Source organism: Puma concolor, chromosome C1 (genome assembly GCF_028749965.1).
Source record: "Puma concolor isolate L17-30 chromosome C1, mPumCon1.1.hap2, whole genome shotgun sequence".
NCBI lineage: Eukaryota > Metazoa > Chordata > Mammalia > Carnivora > Felidae > Puma > Puma concolor.
In genome coordinates this window covers 77,718,302-77,738,967 of record NC_141674.1, presented here as the reverse complement: position 1 = coordinate 77,738,967, position 20,666 = coordinate 77,718,302, and the positions used below count along the sequence as shown (strand labels likewise).

General features: G+C 32.5%; 1 protein-coding gene across 7 annotated transcripts in view; it reads left to right on the top strand.

Moving 5' to 3' along the window:
• The window catches only part of HFM1 (helicase for meiosis 1), a 93,012-nt gene that overhangs the window by 34,604 nt on the left and 37,742 nt on the right, over positions 1-20,666 (top strand). For 6 of the 7 annotated variants that reach the window (XR_015254871.1, XR_015254872.1, XM_086717521.1 and 3 more), the window contains exons 14-30: positions 1,022-1,065; positions 1,173-1,274; positions 1,673-1,818; positions 2,704-2,798; positions 3,429-3,562; positions 4,517-4,564; positions 7,529-7,609; positions 9,461-9,552; positions 11,921-12,027; positions 12,119-12,166; positions 12,763-12,860; positions 12,944-13,075; positions 15,563-15,648; positions 16,504-16,587; positions 16,738-16,895; positions 18,314-18,417; positions 19,023-19,169. Coding sequence is in view for 5 of the 7 variants with exons in the window: in XM_086717521.1 (XP_086573647.1) it covers positions 1,022-1,065; positions 1,173-1,274; positions 1,673-1,818; positions 2,704-2,798; positions 3,429-3,562; positions 4,517-4,564; positions 7,529-7,609; positions 9,461-9,552; positions 11,921-12,027; positions 12,119-12,166; positions 12,763-12,860; positions 12,944-13,075; positions 15,563-15,648; positions 16,504-16,587; positions 16,738-16,895; positions 18,314-18,417; positions 19,023-19,169 (1,706 nt within the window). In the remaining 2 variants the exon portion in view is untranslated. The remainder of the gene's footprint in view (positions 1-1,021; positions 1,066-1,172; positions 1,275-1,672; positions 1,819-2,703; positions 2,799-3,428; positions 3,563-4,516; positions 4,565-7,528; positions 7,610-9,460; positions 9,553-11,920; positions 12,028-12,118; positions 12,167-12,762; positions 12,861-12,943; positions 13,076-15,562; positions 15,649-16,503; positions 16,588-16,737; positions 16,896-18,313; positions 18,418-19,022; positions 19,170-20,666) is intronic. The other variant, XM_086717524.1, reaches the window with a different exon arrangement.

Below are 20,666 nucleotides of genomic sequence, written 5' to 3'. Positions count from 1 at the left end.
TTCACTTAGGACTATACCCTCTAGTTTCATCCATGTTGTCAAAAAAGGCAGAATTTCCTTCTTTTTTAAGGCTGAATAATATTCCTGTGTGTGTGTGTGTGTGTGTGTGTGTGTGTGTGTGTGTGTGTGTGTGTGTATGTATGTCAGTCAAATGTTCTCTGTCCATTCATTTGTCTGAGACTCTTGTTTGGCTGTCTTGGTTATTGTGAATAATGTTGCAGTGAACATAGGAATACAGATATCTCTTTGAGATACTGATGTTTCCTTTGGATATAATTCAGATATAGAATTTCTGGATGATTTAGTAGTTCTATTTTTAATTTTTTGAGGAATCTTCATACTATTTTCCATAGTGGCCATACTAGTTTACTATTCTCACCAACAGTGTGAAAGGGCTCTCTTTTCTCTAGATCCTCTACATTTGTTGTCTCCTGTCATTTTGATACTAGCTATTCTAACAGGTGACATCTCATTATAGTTTTGATTTGTATTTATCCCTGATGTTTAATAATGTTCAGCACCTTTTCATGTATTATTGGCCATTTGTGTCTTTTCTGGAAAAATGTCCTTTTAGGTCCTTTGACCATTTTTAAATTGTTTTTTGATTTTTGTTTTGTTTTGCTGAGTTGTGAATTTAGGGATGTCTGAGTATCAAAGTTAGATATTCTTTACTTCTTGGGGCCCCTGGGTGGCTTAGTTGGTTAAGCATCTTGACTCTTGTTTTGGGCTCAGATCATGATCTCACAGTTTGTAGGATTGAACCCTCTGTTGGGCTCTTCACTGACAGTGCAGAGGCTGCTTGGGATTCTCTGTCTCCCTCTCTCTCTGCCCTTACCCCCCTTTCATAAATAAATAAATAAACAAACAAACAGACAAACATTTAGATATTCTCTACTTCTTAAAGATGATTTCAAACAATGATACTGTGAAACTGTTTTGATATCTGTACCTTCACAATAATTAATAAACTAAGAGTTTTTATATTAGTGAATAACAATAATTTTATGATTTTTTAAAATAGGTTACAGAAGTGTGCATATTCCTTAAGAGATTCAAAACTGAGAGGTAGGTTTAGAGATTATTTTTGAACTGCATTTTCAGCTATAGATAAAAGGAATCAATTATTGATGCAATATTAACAGTGTATAACAGATTATATATTTCTGTTATAGATATCTTAATCTATGGTGTTGCTTATCATCATGCTGGTATGGAGCCGTCAGATAGAAAAGTAGTTGAAGGAGCTTTCACTGTTGGAGATCTACCAGTTCTTTGTAAGTAAACCAAATTCTTGTGGCTATTATAAGATATTTTGGAAAACTATTTATTAAGAGAAAAAAAAAAAGAAAAAGCCTAATCATTCTGACTTATTTCTGCTTTTCTTCCAAGATTCTAAAATTATGTAACTACCCATGCATACACATGCTACAGTAAACTTTTTGGCAGTTTTAGTTATGTTACTGAACACGGTGCTACTTGAAAAATAAGAATTTAATAGTTTTTAGATGTGTCATTATTTTGCATTGTAGTGTTCTTTTCCTCTTTGTTCTTCATAAATTCCCTATGTATGAGTTTTTATTACATTTATAAGAATATATATCTTATAAGAAGATATCTACCTGAAGCAATAAAGTTATAAAGCTTGAAAATACTATTTCTTAATCCGATGCAGTTACTACCAGTACGTTAGCTATGGGAGTAAATTTGCCTGCTCACCTAGTAGTTATAAAATCTACAATGCATTATGCTGGAGGAATGTTTGAAGAATACAGTGAAACAGATATTCTACAGATGATTGGTAGAGCGGGTCGACCTCAAGTAAGTGACAATGTTTATTTTCGTAACTTGTTTTAAAACGAGGTAAAAAGCAAAAACTCTTTTTGTGTACTTTTTGTTAAACAGGAGATTAACATTTCCTATTTAGATTAAGTTTAAAAATAAATGTAATGGAAAATCTACTTTAATAGAAGTAAAACAAGTCTTACCAAAGGACACATACTGCTCTACTCCCTCTGAGTTTCCATTGGCTGATAGTTGGATTTATGAATGTGTGTAATGCTTTTTTTGGTTTTGAGGGTTTTTGTTTTTTTTGTTGAATGGGGATGCTATTTGCATTTTAGATGGGACAGTGTTTCATTGTGTAGGACTGTCATAACTTGCAAAATGTGTAGTATCCCAGAGTCTTAGCACAAAATGCCAATAGTGGTCCCCAGGTATTGTGACAATTAAAAATTGGCCCATATATATTACAAAACATGTCCTACTCTAACAAATACTTATAGAAGTCATTCGTATGGGTAGTAAGGGAACATGTAGGAAAAATAATTTTTCAAAGAATGTCAAAATACTATGTTATCCAAATCCATGATTTTTATAGGATCAATTAGATTATATGTAAAATACACCAAATCTTATAACTTTTATCCAGTTGCCTAAGTTTGTTTTGATTTTACCATTGCCAAAAGTATATTACATTGAAACCAAGTGATAGTTTTGCATCTATACTCTTGGAAGGTTTTAAATTACATTTTCAGTGAACATTCAAATTCAGAAGTATTTTTAAGGCCCTTTTGACCTATTGTTTAAGACAGAGACTGTTTAATATAAAATGAAATTCATGAGTTATTGAAGAGGACTGGTACCAACATGTACTCTTTTTTACTACATTTCTCTGTGTCTGTGTGTGTGTGTGCTTTTTTCCAGTTTGACACTACAGCTACTGCAGTTATTATGACTCGGTTAAGTACAAAAGAGAAGTATATTCAGATGTTAGCTTGTAGTGACACTGTAGAAAGCAGGTAATACAGAAAATATTCTAAAAAGATGTTAATATAGCCTATATTTTTCCTTTTCACATATAAAAGGAAATTTGATTAGGAGATTTTCTAAGGCTATTTTCTTGAAATTTTTCAATAATCTAAGTGGAAAGTTTGTATCCTTTTAAAAAACTTAGTAGTAAAAAAAAAAAAAAGACAACATAATATTTTTATCCAGTAGTTTCTTAGCATGTGGTAGCATGTATCCTTGTTATAAAAGGCCAAATTAGTAATAAGAGGAAGACTATAATTTTCACATCTCTTCACATCTTTAAAATTTGTTTAATAATAGATAGGCAATCTGGGACCTTTTAGTAAAGTATATAATTTTAATACTCTGGGAGAAAATTCACTTGTTTTTTAAGTAATAATGTCTTCTAGAGGCATGTAGTAGAGAAAAATCTATAATTTTTTAACAGTTTAACTCATTTGTTAAAGTTTTCTCTTATATTTTGAAAATTAAGTTATCTTTCATGAATTTTTATATAGCAATGAGTATATTCAATTATATTATTGAATTATTCAAAATATTATTGAAGTTTTAAAAAAGTAAACGTTATGGCATTGAAATACATGTTACTAAGGCAAAGTTGTTTTTTTTTTTTCTGTTAGTTTACACAGACATCTTATTGAACATTTAAATGCAGAGATAGTGCTGCATACCATCACAGATGTGAATATTGCTTTGGAATGGATACGATCAACTTTGCTTTATATCAGAGCCTTGAAAAATCCATCTCATTATGGTTTGTTACTTTGATTTGAAAAAGTAGTAAATTTTTCAAGCCAGATGGTTCTATATTTATACTATTAGGCATAGTATTAGGTCACAGAATAGATTATGGACACTAGTAGGTAACAAAAGCAAAAAGTAATAACATTCAGAAATACATTTAGAGGCAAGAGTAGACAAATGTGAGAAATCTTTATCTTTTATGCTTCTAGTCTTTTAATAAGGTTAGAAATCAGCACCATTAAAAATAGATCTTTTAGAAAAAAAATTAACTCGAATAAAAATTTTAAATATGCCTAAAATTATTTTTAAAAAGTTAAAATAAAAAATTCCTGAATTTTGTCTGAACTAATGTTCACATCAAAGTGTGTAGTACTGCTCTTGCTGCTGGAATTTGAATCCTGCTTCTAAAGCTAATATACATGTGGTTATATTGCTTCTAGAGGGTTCTTCATGTAGTACAGATTATAAAGTAAAAATACTTACAATTGCTGAATATCAAATTAAAACCTGACTTGCTGCAATACTATTCTAATGCACACACGTTTGAAACTTTAAGATCTCCTACCTTTCCATTTATTTGTATCTTCTGTAATTTCTTTCCTCAACATGTTGTGGTTTTCAGAGTAGAGATCTTTAATTAAATGTATTCCTAAGTAAAAAAAAACCCCAAAAACAAACAAACAAACAAAAATACAAAAAACTTTAAGATCTCCAAGGGAAAAAAGTACAGAATGCCTGGTCATGGTTATAAAATATGCAAAAGATAGTCAATTGATATTGAAAGGATTTCACAACAGTGGTTATCTTTTGTGGATAGTTAAGCCTTACTTTAACTCAGTAAGCTGTTTTTTTCCCCAATTTAAGATTTAGATTACTCTTTTCTAGTTAAACAGCTGTAAACTGAGCCTATAAAGTGAGTTAAATCCTCTCTATTTTATTTTTTATCAATTTTCATAACATATAGGTTTTGCATCTGGATTGAACAAAGATGGAATTGAAGCAAAATTACAAGGTTAGATGCATTTCCTTATAAAAAATTATATTTTACAAAGTTTAATGAAAAAGGTTGGTTAGGGTGAAAGTAAGAATACTTTTTGGTAAATTATTTTTTAAAAGTATTTTTAATTTAAAATTTAATTTAAAATTATTTTTAAAAAGTAAACTTGTTTCCTCCAGAAAAAAAAAAATGAACTATTTCTTTTTCACATGCAAATAAAGTTTAGCACATGTACTTTTTTTCTGAATTATTTAATTAATTCTATCAGAATATCTTCCTTTGTAAAATATGTTAACTTGGTTTGTTTTTGTTTTTACAATGATCCTTGACTTTGAAAATATTGGCTGTAGATACACAACTCTTCATTTTTTCTTTTCTACTTTAATTTTAATTGAAAATATAAGCCTACCTTGATTATGGGCTTCTTGTCCTAATCTATGCTAATGGTATATTCCCATCAAACCCTAGCTTCATTCTAATTAATCACTCAATACTTCATGATCTCTCTTTTAAGATGTCAAAAGATAGTTGAGCATTTATTAAGATTAGAAATTGTTACCTTTTCATTGTATTGAGACTCTCAGTAGAAGAAAAAATGTTAGATTCACTAAAAATATTTAGCCATTTTTGGGGTACCTCACTGGCTCAGTCATGAGTAGAGCATACATCTCCTGATCTTAGAGTTGTGAGTTCAAGCCCCAGAGCTTCATGCTGGGTACAAAGACTACTTTAAGAAAAGAAAAGGATCAAGGAATAGATATTCATCTACAGAGCAACAATACTAGTCTGGACCCTCACCTGGTGTAGATCTAAAAATATTTAGCCAACTTTTATTTATTCTTTACTTGGATATACACATATGCATATTAAAATGCAGAGATAAGGATGAAGCAGTAAAACTGTATTGATTAAAGAATAAATATATTGTTGAGGCGCCTGGATGGCTGAGTCAGTTAAGTGTCCGACTTCGGCTCAGGTCATGATCTCAGAGTTCATGAGTTCGAGCCCCGCATCGGGCTCTGTGCTGATAGCTCAGAGCCTGGAGCCTGCTTCAGATTCTGTGTTTTCCTCTCTCTGCCCCTCCCTCATTTGCCCTCTGTCTCTCTCTTTCTCAAAACAAAACAAAACAAAACAAAAAACCATTAAAAAATTAAAGAATGAATATATTGTTGAAACAAGGTGATAAGTAATAGCGTATATTCATAATGCTGCTGTTGAGAAACAGATCTATAAAATAGTTGTATTGTCCTTTACTGGGCAATTTTGAATGGAGTTTTTTAAAACATATTTTGATCATAAGGAACACAAGAAATCAGAGATAGTCCAAAAAATGTCTTGCTATATTTTGACAACTATAATTTAATTAAGTTTAATTTAGTTTAATTAAGCCTTAATTTAACTTTGTTAAATTAGTAGAACCACAGTTTATATTTGCCTTATCTTTGGTCATTATAGGGTAGCTAAGTTTGCTTATAAAGAATAGCCAAGTTTATTATATAACTGAATATAATGTTTTGGTATCCTTGGAGATCTGCATTAAATCTCTTAGAAAGGATCCTTTGTTTTCCTAACTTTGGTATGTTTTACTCAGTATGCCCCAATATTGTTATATTGTTAAATATTGCTAAATATTGTTATATTTGCTCAGTATGCTCCAGTAGCTCCCTCATCACTCTTAGAATAAAATGCAGACTTTCCACCAGAGCCCACAAATCCTTCTTGATATCCCGCTGCCTGTTTCTCTGATTTCATCTCTTGTCACTTTCCCCCTCCTTCATTCTGTCTCTAAATTGGATCTCTTGTTGTTCCTTAAACATACCAATACCTGAAATCTTATTATTGTTAAACTGTGTACTGATTGTTTCATTCAGTAAAATGTAAGTTCTTTTGAGAAGGAACCTTGTCTTGTTCACTGCTTTAAACCTAAAGCTTAGAATAGTGCTCTCAGAATGTAATGTAATAAGCATTCCTTTGACTGATTAACTTACTGAAAGTTATTAGTGAAAAATTAAGAAAATTAGCAAAGACCTCAAAGCCTTACTTAAACAAATATTTAAAACTATCAAGCTGCCTAAGCAATGTTGCTTAAACTGAAGTATTTCTCAAAGAATTTTGCCTTCCAAGGGCTGTGTTTTTGTGAGTGGCTACTCTCTTTAAGATTGAGCAGGTTGTGGTGTTTTCACTCCTGCTCTGAACAACCTCCAGTCTTCTGAGCTTTATAGCATGGAACAATGAGAGCACTGTAAGCAGCAGGCTACTATAATTGCTCTGATCTTCATCAGTCAATGAGAGTGAACTTCCTGTTCAAAAGTTCCTTCCAGGTAGCAATAGTGGCATTTTAGAGATGCTGAAGTAAGTACTAAAAGCATCAGCTGAAATGTTCTTAAGTGGTGAACTCAGAAAAGTGGCAAACTCAAAAAAGTGGCAAACTCAGAGGAGGGAAAAGACTGGTGTTTTTTTGAACAATCTTTATAGATCTATTTGACTTTATACTTCGTGTGTATACATGTTTGATAAAAGTTTTAAAAAACAAAAAGGAAAAAAAAAAGAAAACCATGCCATATTGGAAGTCAGATAGAAAGTGGTTGCAAAGACCTTGAGCAAGTAACCTAGCCCGTTTCTTTGTTTCCTAGCTTGTATATCAAATATTAATACTTAACCTCATTGAGTTATTTTGATTAAATGAGGAAATACAAATTTCCTTATTAAAATGAAAAGTTCCAAGTTGTAAATGTTATTTTATCACTTAATGTTATTTTGATTATTTGTATTATTGTTACTGTTAGAAACAATACTTTTTAGCCTATTAGCTGGCTCTTTTATTTAATGAGTTTTTTCTTACCACTTAAGTAGAGACTATAGTTTTTCCCACAGCAAATATACAGAAACACAACTTTAGCATATTTGATTATCAATTCTATTTTGTGCTACTCCCTTATCTTACTAAAATAGAAAAATATGTTTCTTATTACTGAACAGAATTGTGTTTGAAGAATCTGAATGATTTATCATCCCTGGACTTGATTAGGATGGATGAAGATGTTAATTTCAAACCAACTGGTAATTTTTCCATCAGTTAGTAAATTTAACACTTGCTTAAAACTAAATTTTAAAATATGTTCTACTAAAATTTAGATGATGCTAAAATTAAATTGTGATCTCAGTTAAATATCTCATTATCTCAATGATGATAACAGGGTATCATCATTGTTAGCATGATCTATTTATGCTGCATGAGTCCTGTTTATAAAATTAATAGAGCTTCTTTTTGGCAGGCACAGACTTTGTCTTCACTGATTCTGGTAACTTGAGTTGAAATACTCAAATCTTAGGGTCATTTTAAATCTCTTATAACTCTTGTAGATGCTCTTTTGCCAGTTCTTTGACTCACTTGCTTCATGGCTTCCTTTCTAAGTTAATTTTATCCCTTAACTAGGAAACTTTCATCCTTTCTAATAAGCCAGCAAGTATCAAGTCTTTTCTCAAACATTTCATTTTCTCTGGCAGGGAGAAACCTTTTATTAATTTATAAACATCTAGGATAAGAGGAGCATCTTTAAATGTATCCTACGGGTTAATGTACTAGTTCCCATGGTAACCATAGTCTCTATATCTCACACACTGCTCCCAGATTCTCCCTTTTATGAACCACTGCATCACCTACATTTTGGCTGAACAAATCCATCAGGATCCTAATTGATAAAGTGACTTCTAAGCTGCCCTGGTTACTTCTCTATTCTTGATTCTTAGTTCTTTCTACTCTACCATGTCCTTGATGCCTATATGTCTGATGGGATGTCAAATTCTTCCCTTCTTCAGCAAAACCTGTAGCACATACATAAATGTTAGCCCTTTCCTTGAGAAGCAGCATGCCATTTTTCTCTTCCCAGCTGTTTTCTGTGTGTGTGTTCACAAGACTGAAATTCTTTGTAATGCTTTTAACAACCTGTAATTGAAACCAGTAGCTTTTTAAATGAATTTCATTTCATCATTTACTCACCCCCACTCTACCCATCTTGCTACCCCCAACCAATTCAAAGTTCTATTTCAAAACAATTTATTTTCAAACTTCAGTTTAATTACAATTTGCTTTATAATTTTAAGTGGTCCTCTGTTATTTTACAAATCAAATCCAAAATCTAAACTCCTTTACTAGTATTTCCAGGCTCTTCAGGCCTTCATAGTTTATTATTCATCATGGTTTGGCAATAAAAGTAGGCAGTATTTATTTAATGTTAGGCACTCTGCTAAGTACTATATATGTATTACTGCATTTAATCTTCACAAAAAATCTATGACATACGTACTTCTGTTATCCCCACATTACATTAAGAAACTGGTAAAATAACCTGCACATAATCACCTCCTTAGCAAGTGGTGGAGCAGTGATTTGAAGCAGGTCAGTTTGACCTGAACGCATAGTCACTGTTAAGCCATATCTCTCATTATAGTGTTCTAAAGATAGTCTTTTTTATTTTTCTAAAGATAGTCTTTTTAACTTTACTCCTTTGATAAACAAGGCTTGATTTTTACTGAGGTCATGACAGCTTTATTTTCTTTCTGCCAAGGCATATTAGTTATTTTAAAATCCTGCTCAAGCCCCATTTTCTCTACCAAGCCGTCCCACACTGACCATTCTCTTAGGTTTTAATTTCCTCTGAACTTAAGGTTGTATATATAAACATTATCATTAACTGGATTTTGTCCTCTAGTCTAGCTATTTTGCATGTCCATCTCCCTAGTCAACCTATAAATTCCAGACACTGTGTCTTCGAGATTTTTTGGTGTGTCTTTTTACCTGATGCTGTTATAGGTACAGAATACATGTTAAGGAATCTTTGTTAAACTGATGAAAAAGCAGGTTGCTTCAACTGATGGAGTCAATGTTCCTTTTTTCATCTTTTTCCACAGAGGCAGGAAGATTGATGGCTTGGTATTATATTACATTTGAGACAGTGAAGAAATTTTGTACCATCAGTGGAAAAGAGACTTTATTAGATCTGGTAAATTAGTTGTCGCTAGAAAATAAATATGTAATGACATATTATAAAATAATATTGGGGAAACAACTAATTTGCATATCTCTTGCAACTTAAAATTGAGCAGATAAGAAAGCATTTCTTTTTTTTTTTAACTTTTTTTTTTTTTTAATTTTTTTTTTTTTCCAACGTTTATTTATTTTTTTGGGACAGAGAGAGACAGAGCATGAATGGGGGAGGGGCAGAGAGAGAGGGAGACACAGAATCGGAAACAGGCTCCAGGCTCTGAGCCATCAGCCCAGAGACTGACGCGGGGCTCGAACCCACGGACCGCGAGATCGTGACCTGGCTGAAGTCGGACGCTTAACCGACTGCGCCACCCAGGCGCCCCTTTTTTTAACTTTTTAATGTTTATTTATTTTTGAGAGAGAGAGAGAGAGAGAGAGAGAGAGAGCGAGCCTGAATGGGGGAAAGGCAGAGAAAGAGGAGACACAGAATCCAAAGCAGGCTCCAGGTTCTGAGGTGTCAGCACAGAGCTGGATGCGGGGATTGAACTTGGCGAAGTGTGAGATCATGACCTGAGCCGAAGTTGGATGCTTAACCAACTGAGCCACCCAGGCACCCAAGAAAGCATTTCTAATAGTGCTTATGTCTCCCAACCTTATATACCTTTGATCATTAGATATGGAATATTACTCTTTATAATGTATTTTCAATTATATTTCTGTATCAGGGCTAAGAAAATTTATATACATTCCCGAAGTATGGATGGAAACTGCCTTTCAATTTATGTGATAATGCCAATTACCTTAGTAGTGGCTACTAAGTATACTTTGTTGAGAAGGATCCAGGATGATATGGCATGATATATTAGGCCAGTCTGCTGTGAATGACGGATAGTGAGGGGCAAGTGTGCCATATACTTGTAATTCTTCCCTAAATCTTTTGCATAAGAATAACAGTAATAGTAGAAATAGAATAGTATTGATGATAGACCAGAGAAAAGCAGTGATTGTGGAGAAAATGGGAGTGAAAACAAGGTTATACTGAGATATCAACAGAGGGGACAACTTTGCAGCTACAGCAGTAAATAGTACCATAGTCATGTTGTTGATACCTGACAACTGTATTGGTCCTTTCTCTCTTTACAGGGGACATGAATATGCAATAAGACATTTATTTTTATTCTCAAATTTAACCATTATTTTTTTAAGTTTATTTATTTATTTAGAGAGAGAGAGAGTGCACAAGCAGGGAAGGGGCAGAGAGGGAGAGAGAAAAATCCCAAGCAAGCTCTGTACCATCAGCACAGAGCCAGATACAGGGATCGAACTCAAAAACCGTGAGATCACAACCTGAGCCAAAATCAAGAGTCGGGCTGCTTAACCGACTGAGCCACCCAGGTGCCCCAACCATTAATTTTTATTTAAAATATCTACGTTGATTACTGAGATAAGATTATTATATGAAAAAATGCACAAAATTGATGAAAAGTAGAATGCTTGTATTTTATGTAAATATTATTCTTAACTAAGAAGAAATCAAGAATATTAAATTCACTTAATATTTAATATTAAACTAAAATTAACTCATCTTAATTTGAGTTCAGTAAGTGTGTAAGAGAATTAGAAGGGATGTGAGTTTCATGTTACAGATATGAGAAACCAAAGTACAAAGAGTGCTTTGCTCAGTCATCTGACAGAACTAGGCTCTATAACACAAATTTTTTAATATCTAAAGTACTCTTTTCATTACAAAATTAGTCTCAATCAGGATAATGTTTTGCAAACTACAGAAGGGTGAATAATAATATAATAGTAGTAGAAATGAAAGCTACATTTATTGAGTGCTTACTATGTGGTAGGCATGGGACTGAATATTTTAAATTTTATTTTGTTAATATTTACAATTTTATTGGCATAGTCCCAGTGTGTAACATAACGTCTAGCATATAACAAGTGTTTGTAAACACTTGTTAATGAATGAATGAATGAGTGAATGAATCCTTTAAAAAGCAAAATATATAAAATAAATCTTTAATTCTGTTATGCTAAATGACAAAGCTGTGATGTCCCAAGGCAGCATGAAAAATAAGTAAATACTGGGGTGCCTGGGTAGCTCAGTTGGCTAAGTGTCTGACTCTTGATTTTGGCTTAGTTCATAAATCTCACAGTCATGAGATTGAGCCCTACATCAGGCTCTGTGCTGACAGTGTGGAGTCAGCTTGGAATTCTCTCTCTCTCCCTCTCTCTCTCTGCCCTGGCCCTGCTTGCTCTCTCTCAACATAAATAAATAAACATTTTAAAAATTAAAAAAAAGTAAATACATAGAGTATGAAAGGAAAGAAGTAAAGAATGGACATAAATGAATGAGCAAATGTGAAATTTTATAGGTCACAATGATAGCCAGCTGCAAGGAATTTGTAGATGTGCAATTAAGGATAAATGAAAAGAAAACATTGAATACATTGAACAAAGATCCACATCGGGTAACTATCAGGTATGGAAATATGTTTTAAGTAACTTTTAAAAGGTTTTATTTAGTTAAAATAAGTAGTAATAAAAGTTTTGCCTTGTGTTTTTATTTACAGATTTCCAATGGAAGGAAGAATTAAAACAAGAGAAATGAAAGTAAATTGGTAAAGATGATTGTTAAATGTCTTAAAATACTGACTATTATTTGTGATTCATATTTCTGAAAGTTTTTTTTTTAGTTTTAAGCCTTTAAATTTGTTTTCTTTAATACAAAAAGAACATATTTACATAAAACAAGAATATATATCAGAATATAGATGTGAAATTAATGTCCAAAATCTCTTAGACTTCAGTTAAAATAGATAATTTGTGATTTTTTTAAATCAACAAATGTTTTTTTGAGATTGTGTTCTGCTGAAGCAAGTTAAATGACAGAAAAAAAGCTAAGTTTTTCATCATCGGGAGCTTTCAGGTTGGCTGGAATGAGATTCATGTATATAAAGATAACAGTATAGAAACACATGTAATAAATGTGTATTGAATGTTAGTGGCATTCTGGGAGAGACAAAGAAGGGGACTTTTAGACATTGGAAAGAGAAAGTCAGCAGTGACTTGTGACAATAATGATATGAGGTATAGAATCATCTAGTGTCACAGAGATTAAGGCAGAGAGGTTAAGAAGAGATAACTTCAATAAATGATATCAAAAACTATGAGATAATAGTTTGTAAAAGGAAATCATGAAATTTCTTTCCCTCAGCCTTATTCAGGCTCAACTAGGATGCATTCCCATACAAGACTTTGCTTTGACTCAAGATACCTCGAAGATTTTCAGAAATGGCTCACGAATTACAAGATGTATGTTACAGGATTAATGGATTTTTCAGTATTTTTTCCAGTAAACTAGTATACTAGATTTAACATCAGAAAATTTTTTTTAGGGTTGTCAGATTTTGTGGCTGTTCAAGAAAAGAAGTTTGCTGTACTGTTGAACAGTTTGATTTTAGCTAAATGTTTTAGATGTAAACTTTGGGAAAACTCTCTGCATGTATCAAAACAGCTGGAAAAAATTGGTAGGTACCAAATACAGGCAGGCAATTTGTCAATGTCTGCAGTTTATTTTATTTTTTATTGTTAGGAAAATTATTCTGTGGTGTTTATAGACTTTAAGAAAAAATGTGTTTGTAGGCCTAAATAAGTACTGTACTTCTCTTGAAAATCTGATTTTTGTTTCCTCCTTGAAGGATTCTATTTGAAATCAATTGGGAAACCCAATAAAAGTGAATGCTCTTATTTTTAAATTTGTTCTCAAACCAAGAGTGAAATTTTGTTTTAGTGATTGGGTAACGCTGTGTTGCTCTCTCTTCCACTTTTATGATTATTTTGGTTTGATCTCAATGATAAGTTACAGAGCTAGCAATCCTGGCTATTCCTAATACATTACAGAAAATTATGCCATCTAATTATATCTTAACTTTTCCTCTTTTTTTTTTTCAGTAACAGCACAATATTTGTACTTATCTTCATAGAGACTCTGCAGACAAAAGATTGTGCCTAATTATTTCCTATCTATTGAGATCTAACTTGGGTATGAACTGAAAACTATGGAGTATGTCAATTACAAAGATTAGGGTATAACTAAAGTCCTCTAGAGTTTTCCAGCTTGGTGCCTTTGACTTTGTGACCCTTACTCTTTCCTAGATACCTAGAACTCTAAGAAGAAGAGAGTTGTTATAGTCCATGACTGACAGCTTTGTTAGCTTTATAATTTTACATGCATCTTGGGGACATTAAAAAATTATATAATGGGTTATTAGAGATTGTCTCATTATTCCTTAGAACAAAGTTCTCCAGCTATTTTGTGAGGAAGTCCTTTTTTATTTCCTTGAGGTTTGAAATCAGTGGGATGGCAGAGGACTAATTAGTCCTCTGGGGGGGAAATAGAAACTGGGGGGAAATAGGGATTGGCTGGTGAAAGTAAGGTCAAATTAAAGGAAAGGTTCCTGACATTAAGGTTCACCTTTCTGTGGAGGTCCTGGCAAACCAAATGCTGCACCCATCTCACAAAGATGAGTTCTAAATTGAGAAGGAGGTTCCATACAACATTAGGAAATGGCAATTTATAGAAAATTTTGAAATTAGATTAAATGATTACTAATAAAATTACTAATGAAAAAGCCAGCCTGTCTGACTTTCTAGAATATTGTCAATCAGGGATCATTTGCATTCTTTCCCTTCCAAATTGTCAAACACTAATGTATTTTTCATACTTACTTAGTACAGCTGAAGAGAAGGAAGCAAAAATCGCCCAGCAAAACTCATATAATAGAAAAGTGAGGGAATCCAAACAAAAAAGCAAATCTAAGTTCTTATTGAGTATCAGGGGGAAAAAATGAATGCATATTGGTTTTCAACAATGTTTATAAAAAATTAAAATTCAGGAAAAGTTTTAAAGGAAAATGAACATGAAGGAATTATTAATACTAGGAGTGGTATCTTAAGAATGAATAAGAGAAATTCCCAAGGATAGTTAAGGATCTGGAAAAAGAATAGTGTAATATTCCCACCAGTAATGTATGTGCCTTAGACAACATGGTAATATTTTGGAACTTTGTACTTCTGACAGTATCTCCTATTTGGGGGTTTGGTTAAATTCATTTATGAGTGTAAGAATTTTAAATTCCAGTTTCTTAAAGCATAAAGAAACAGGGAAGATACAAATATGGAAATGAACTTGATGTACTTGAAGAACAAAATTAAAACCAATGTGACTAGAGAGTCAGCAAGAGAATGGTAGGAAATTAACTAGAGGGATAGGTAGACTGTGGTCAAGTCAGATAGGTAAGGGATTTTGGCCATGGTAGGAAATTTTCACTTTATTCTAAATGTAATGAAATTTTAGAAGAATAAAGTTATCTGATTTCAGTACAGAAACAGAGAACTCTTTCTAAGTTACAAATGTTCAGATGGGGCAGCTGGGTGGCTCAGTCGGTTAAGCATCCCAACTTCGGCTCAGGTCATGATCTCACAGTTGGTGAGTTAGAACCCCACATCGGACTCTGCTGTCAGCACAGAGCCCACTTTGGATCCTCTGTCTCCCTCTGCTCCTTCCTCATTCTCTCTCTCCCTCTCTCTCTCCGTCTCTCTCTCTCTCAAAAATAAACATTAAAAAAAAATGCTCAGAGAACGATAGCTTTATGAAGCAATATTCCCATCCATGAATCATGTTTTTTTTCAAACATGAGTATAACAATAGGAATCTCTTGGTACTTGCTCTGTGGATGACATATGATAAAAATAAGGGTTGAGTTATCATGTGGACTAGAGTTCCTTTTCTATAAAATGAATACATATTTTATTTTAGTTTGAAAAAATAAATATGAACAATTGAATAAATGTCACAGCCCAATTAATCCAACTGAAAACTTAAAAAAAACTTTAAAAATTAGTTCTTATTCTAGATCTTTTAAAATATTTTTTTTACTATTGTTGAAAACTTAAGTATAGATTGAGTTTAAAATGGATTGTTTAAAAACTGCTATTTGATTAATTTTCCACAGGTATAACATTGTCAAATGCAATGGTAAATGCAGGTTTGACCTCCTTTAAAAAAATAGAAGAAACAGATGCAAGGGAGCTTGAACTGGTATTTAATATTCACTTATTACTAATGTTATGTGAATTTTATCTAAATTTTAAAGCCTACCTTTTATTTATTTTTATGTTATATTATTTTTTTAAATTTACATCCAAATTAGTTAGCATATAGTACAACAATGATTTCAGGAGTAGATTCCTTAGTGCCTCTTACCCATTAGCCCATTCCCCCCCACACCCCCTCCAGTAACTCTCTGTTTGTTCTCCATATTTATGAGTCTCTTATGTTTTGTCCCCCTCCCTGTTTTATATTATTTTTGTTTCCCTTCTCTTATGTTCATCTGTTTTGTCTCTTGAAGTTCTCATATGAGTGAAGTCATATGATATTTGTCTTTCTCTGACTAATTTCACTTAGCATAATACCCTCCAGTTTCATCCACCTAGTTGCAAATGGCAAGATTTCATTCTTTTTGATTGCCAAGTAATACTCCATTGTATATATATACTACATCTTTATCCATTCATCCATCGATGGACATTTCGGCTCTTTCCATACTTTGGCTATTGTTGATAGTGCTGCTGTAAACATTGGGGTGCATGTGTCCCTTTGAAACAGCACACCTGTATCCCTTGGATACAGGGTAGTTCTATTTTTAGTTTTTTGAGGAACCTGCATACTGTTTTCCAGAGTGGCTGCACCAGCTTTCATTCCCATAAAGCCTACCTTTTATATCTTTATTTCTTCTAACCTTTTATATCTTTATTTCTTCTAAAAAATACTTTCTTTCTTGTGGTCATAAGTTATTTAAAGTTTTGGATAATAAGCATTATTAAAACTATTGACTATTTTACTAAAAGAACTTCTGGTGTTGTGGTAAGAATATAATGATATAAATGTTTTTAGATTTTAAATAGACACCCTCCTTTTGGAACACAAATAAAGGAAACAGTGATGTATCTACCAAAATATGAACTTGAAGTGGAACAGGTAAATATTTTGGTTTTGTTTGTTTTTGTTGTTTTTTAGGTATTTTCATTGTCTTTTCAGGAATAAATCTACCTCTAGCTGACTTGGAACTGAATATGAGCAGTAAGGTTATTTTTAACACTTTTTATTCCTATCTTTTTTTTTTTTAAGATTGCAAGATATAATGATACCATGGCAGAAATATTAGTGACCATTATATTAAGAAACTTTAAACAGCTACAAACTAAAAGAACAGCGCCAGATTCTCACTATGTTACCTTAATCATAGGTGATGCAGATAATCAACTGGTTTTCAAGCACAAAATTATGTAAGTGTATAATTTCTATTTGATTTTTATTTTTAAGTGTATACTATTAAAAGAAAAATTCTGAGAAAGTAATAAAATCACTGGCGGATCAATTAAATTACATTTTCCTTACACTGTAGTAGGGTTGTTTCTCCACTTGTCCTTTAAAGAAGTTATTAACTCTGGGTTTGTTGTTAGTACTCAAATGAATAAAGTGTGAAACCTATCACCATGGTTTGAAACAAGCGAATAAATGACCATTAGGGGTGGCTGTAGTCCATTGTTGGCTGAACTTTCTTACTTTGTTGCTTTTCTCCATTCATGACTTTACTACTCTGATTATCTTTCTCCTACTCCTTTAAGGTACATCTTCTATTTCCAAATTAAAATGTAACAACCTACTGTACCTCCACTGTAGGATCCAGGCAACCAGATCAAATATGTAAAGGAGGTACCTTCATGCTAGTTGTCTAGCATGCCATTCTGTAATTCTTACATCAGCCTTTTTTCTAATACTGTTATTTTCTCCCAGGATGTCATAAGCAAACTCTAAGGATATCAGTTATAGCTATAGCTAATAGTTTTTGAGCACTTAGTAGGTTCAGGTATTGAATTATTTAATCTTTGTATAGATAGGTGCTATCATTATCTACATTTAATAGGGAAGGAAATTGAGACTAAGAGAGTTTAATTAATTTGTCCAAGGGCATATAGATAGTTTATAGCAAAGTCTAGATTTGAGCCTAAGCATTCTGAGTCCAGAGGCTATGTTCCTAATTATATTGATTTACTTATAAGTTCAGGAATGGCATTGACTCTGAAATGGGAAACTCCTCATTGTTGCCAGAGTACTGGAGGATACCATCCTGAAATGTTCTATGCAAGATTCCTATAGGAATTACAGTGTCTGATAGGATATCCCTTTCACTGTTAACTACTCTCCTGCAACTAGCCATGGCACATTTGTAGAGAATATGTCATTATACAAATCTTTGTTCTCTGTGAAAATTAAATCTGATTATAGTCTTGACTATTTAAGGCTAAAATAAGTTCAGTCACAATATTGGTTGCTGGTTTGTGATGTTACTGGATATGAGCTATTTTATATTAATTTTAAAGATACTAAAGTTCTCACAAATTTGTGTAACCTGTGTATAGCCATTTAAAAGTGGTAGTGATTTAGGGGCAAGCTCTTGTGTGGTTGACAGCAACTATGTGTTCAGGTGGGCCTGAATTGAGGCAATGCAGTTTGGAATCAGCTGTTTGGTCAATGGTTGTGGTATCTCCATTGACACCCCATTTCTCCCCTCAGAATTTGTAGCAAGTGATTTTCAGTATTGACTTTAGTTTACTATGAGATAGGACTTATCTAAGGGTCAATAATATTATTTCATTTAGTATTTGGATCACTGTTTAAATGATAACTTATTCTTTTTCAGGGATTCTGTTTTGCTAAGAGCTGGAAATTGGACTAAAAAGATTGATGTGAGGAGAGCTTTTAAATCTGAAGATCTTAGCATAAATCTAATTAGTTCTGAATATGGTAGGTTCATCGAAGTAATGAACACATGAATGTAAAGCATGTGATAGCATTTAAAAGTTATTTCTTTCATGCTGAAACAGAAAAACAATTTAAATGATATTGTGTAAAAATAATTCATTTAAATACTATGAATAATTTTAAGGGAAGTTTCATGTATTTAGAGATATAAAAGGTAGCATGGACTAAGATAACAAAATTAAAATTTTATTTGTTCATTTATAGGTATTTTAATTTCCAAGATAAATTTTGAACTTGTAGGAACTTCGATTTTTATTTTTATGATGATAGATGTATAAATTTCATTATATTTTTAATGCCTTTTTTTTAAACATTTTTACTTCCTGGACTTGTTGGCTCTTTCATTTCAAAAGGTATAGAAATGGGTGATGAGTATTAAGGAGGGCACTTGTTCTGATGAGCAATGTGGGTCATATGTAAGTGTGTAAATTCTACACCTGAAACTAATATTACACTGTATGTTACCTAACTAGAATTTAAATACAAACTTGAAACCAACTCACCAACAAATAACAACAAATAGATGGTCTCATGGCTAGATTTATACAACTTAAATTAGCACTTTTATACTTTTTTCCTTTTTCCAGTTGGACTTGATATACAGCAGAAATTTACAGTCTTTTACTTAGGACCTAAGAGGTTTGGAAATCAAATAATTATGCAAAAAAAATCAGAAACAGAGATTTCCCATTCTAAACATTCTAATAGATCTACTATAACAGGATCCAATAAAGGTAAATAGCTATATTTATTCTTGTTTTGCCTTAAAGCAAAGTTATGGCTAGGGAGGAGTATCATTGTTACAGTTCTGTTCCATTCAGATGTGGATACTCTGGAATTAGATGTTTAAGCTTCATAATAATTGAGTTAATAATATATAGCAGGAATTCTTTCTTATAATTAATATTTGTCATATTGGAGTGATATTTGTAGCACAAATTATTTGGCTAGTTTTTTGATATACAGTGCCTCTTTTTTATACCCACTATATTGTTACAGCCATTGTTGGGGGAGAGCAAGTGATTTACAAAACTGTAGATTTGATGAGGTAAACCAGATGACAGTAAACTTAAAAATTTTTATTATGGGACATTTCAACTATGCACAAAAGTAAACAGACACGTATAATGAACTTTATATGCTCATCACCCACCTTAAACAATGATCAACTCATGGCTTATATTGTCTATACCTCTCTTTAGTTTTCCCCTTCTATAGTTTGAAGAAAATCAGGTATCCTATCATATCCTCTGTAAATATTAGTATATATTTGTAAATGGTAAGGATTTAAGAACAATTATCTCATAAGTGCAGCTTTATCATCTTAATACTATCTAGATATACCAGATTGGCTCCTGAATCCTTTTGGTCTGTCCCTAGTACTTTTGAGAGCTTCCTTAATGTATGGGATGCTATGATATTCCAGGCTTATCATGTATATTTCTAGCCCCAAATCTGTAATAAGCCTTTTCTCCAAGGATCCTTGGTTTCTTTTAGTGATAAATACGTTTCCAAGATCACAGTCTGTGGGCTAGAGGAGCTCATTGCTATTATGTGATCTTTATCTCTTGGCTTTTTTTTTCATGCACAGAATTAGGAAGTATGTGATTTTTGTTTGTGTTTAGAGATAAAATACATAAGTAACCCATGCTTAAATGTCTAAGTCAAATTCAAGGCTATAGGGTTTATCCTTAAATGCAATTATTAGTATATCCTTCTTGCCATGCTGAGAAATTTGCTTCTCAGTGACTCCAGAAATGATGGAATGTCACTCATTTTCTTTATTCCACATTATACACAAAACAAATAGTCTCAGAATAACAAACCAAACTACCATTCTTAATATAATTGTTAAAAATAGCTTAAGATGTTTGTGGAGATATTTTTGTTCTTGGAATATAACTCACTAGGCATGTATAATCAAATTACTGTGTTTTAAGTTACTTGGAATAGATCTGTATGTGGCTGTGCCACTACTGGGTACATTTTGTTTTGATTTTATTTATTAAACAATTTTTTTTAATGTTAATTTTTTTGAGAGAGGGAGAAAGTGTGCTCAAGCAGGTTAGGGGCAGAGAGGATCCAAAGCAGGCTCTGTGCTGACAGCAGTGAGCCTGATGTGGGGCTTGAACCTGGGAACTGTGAGATCATGACCTGAGCCAAAGTTGGATGCTTAACCAACCGAGCCACTGAGGTGCCCTTGTTTTATTTTATATTATATTTTATTTTAT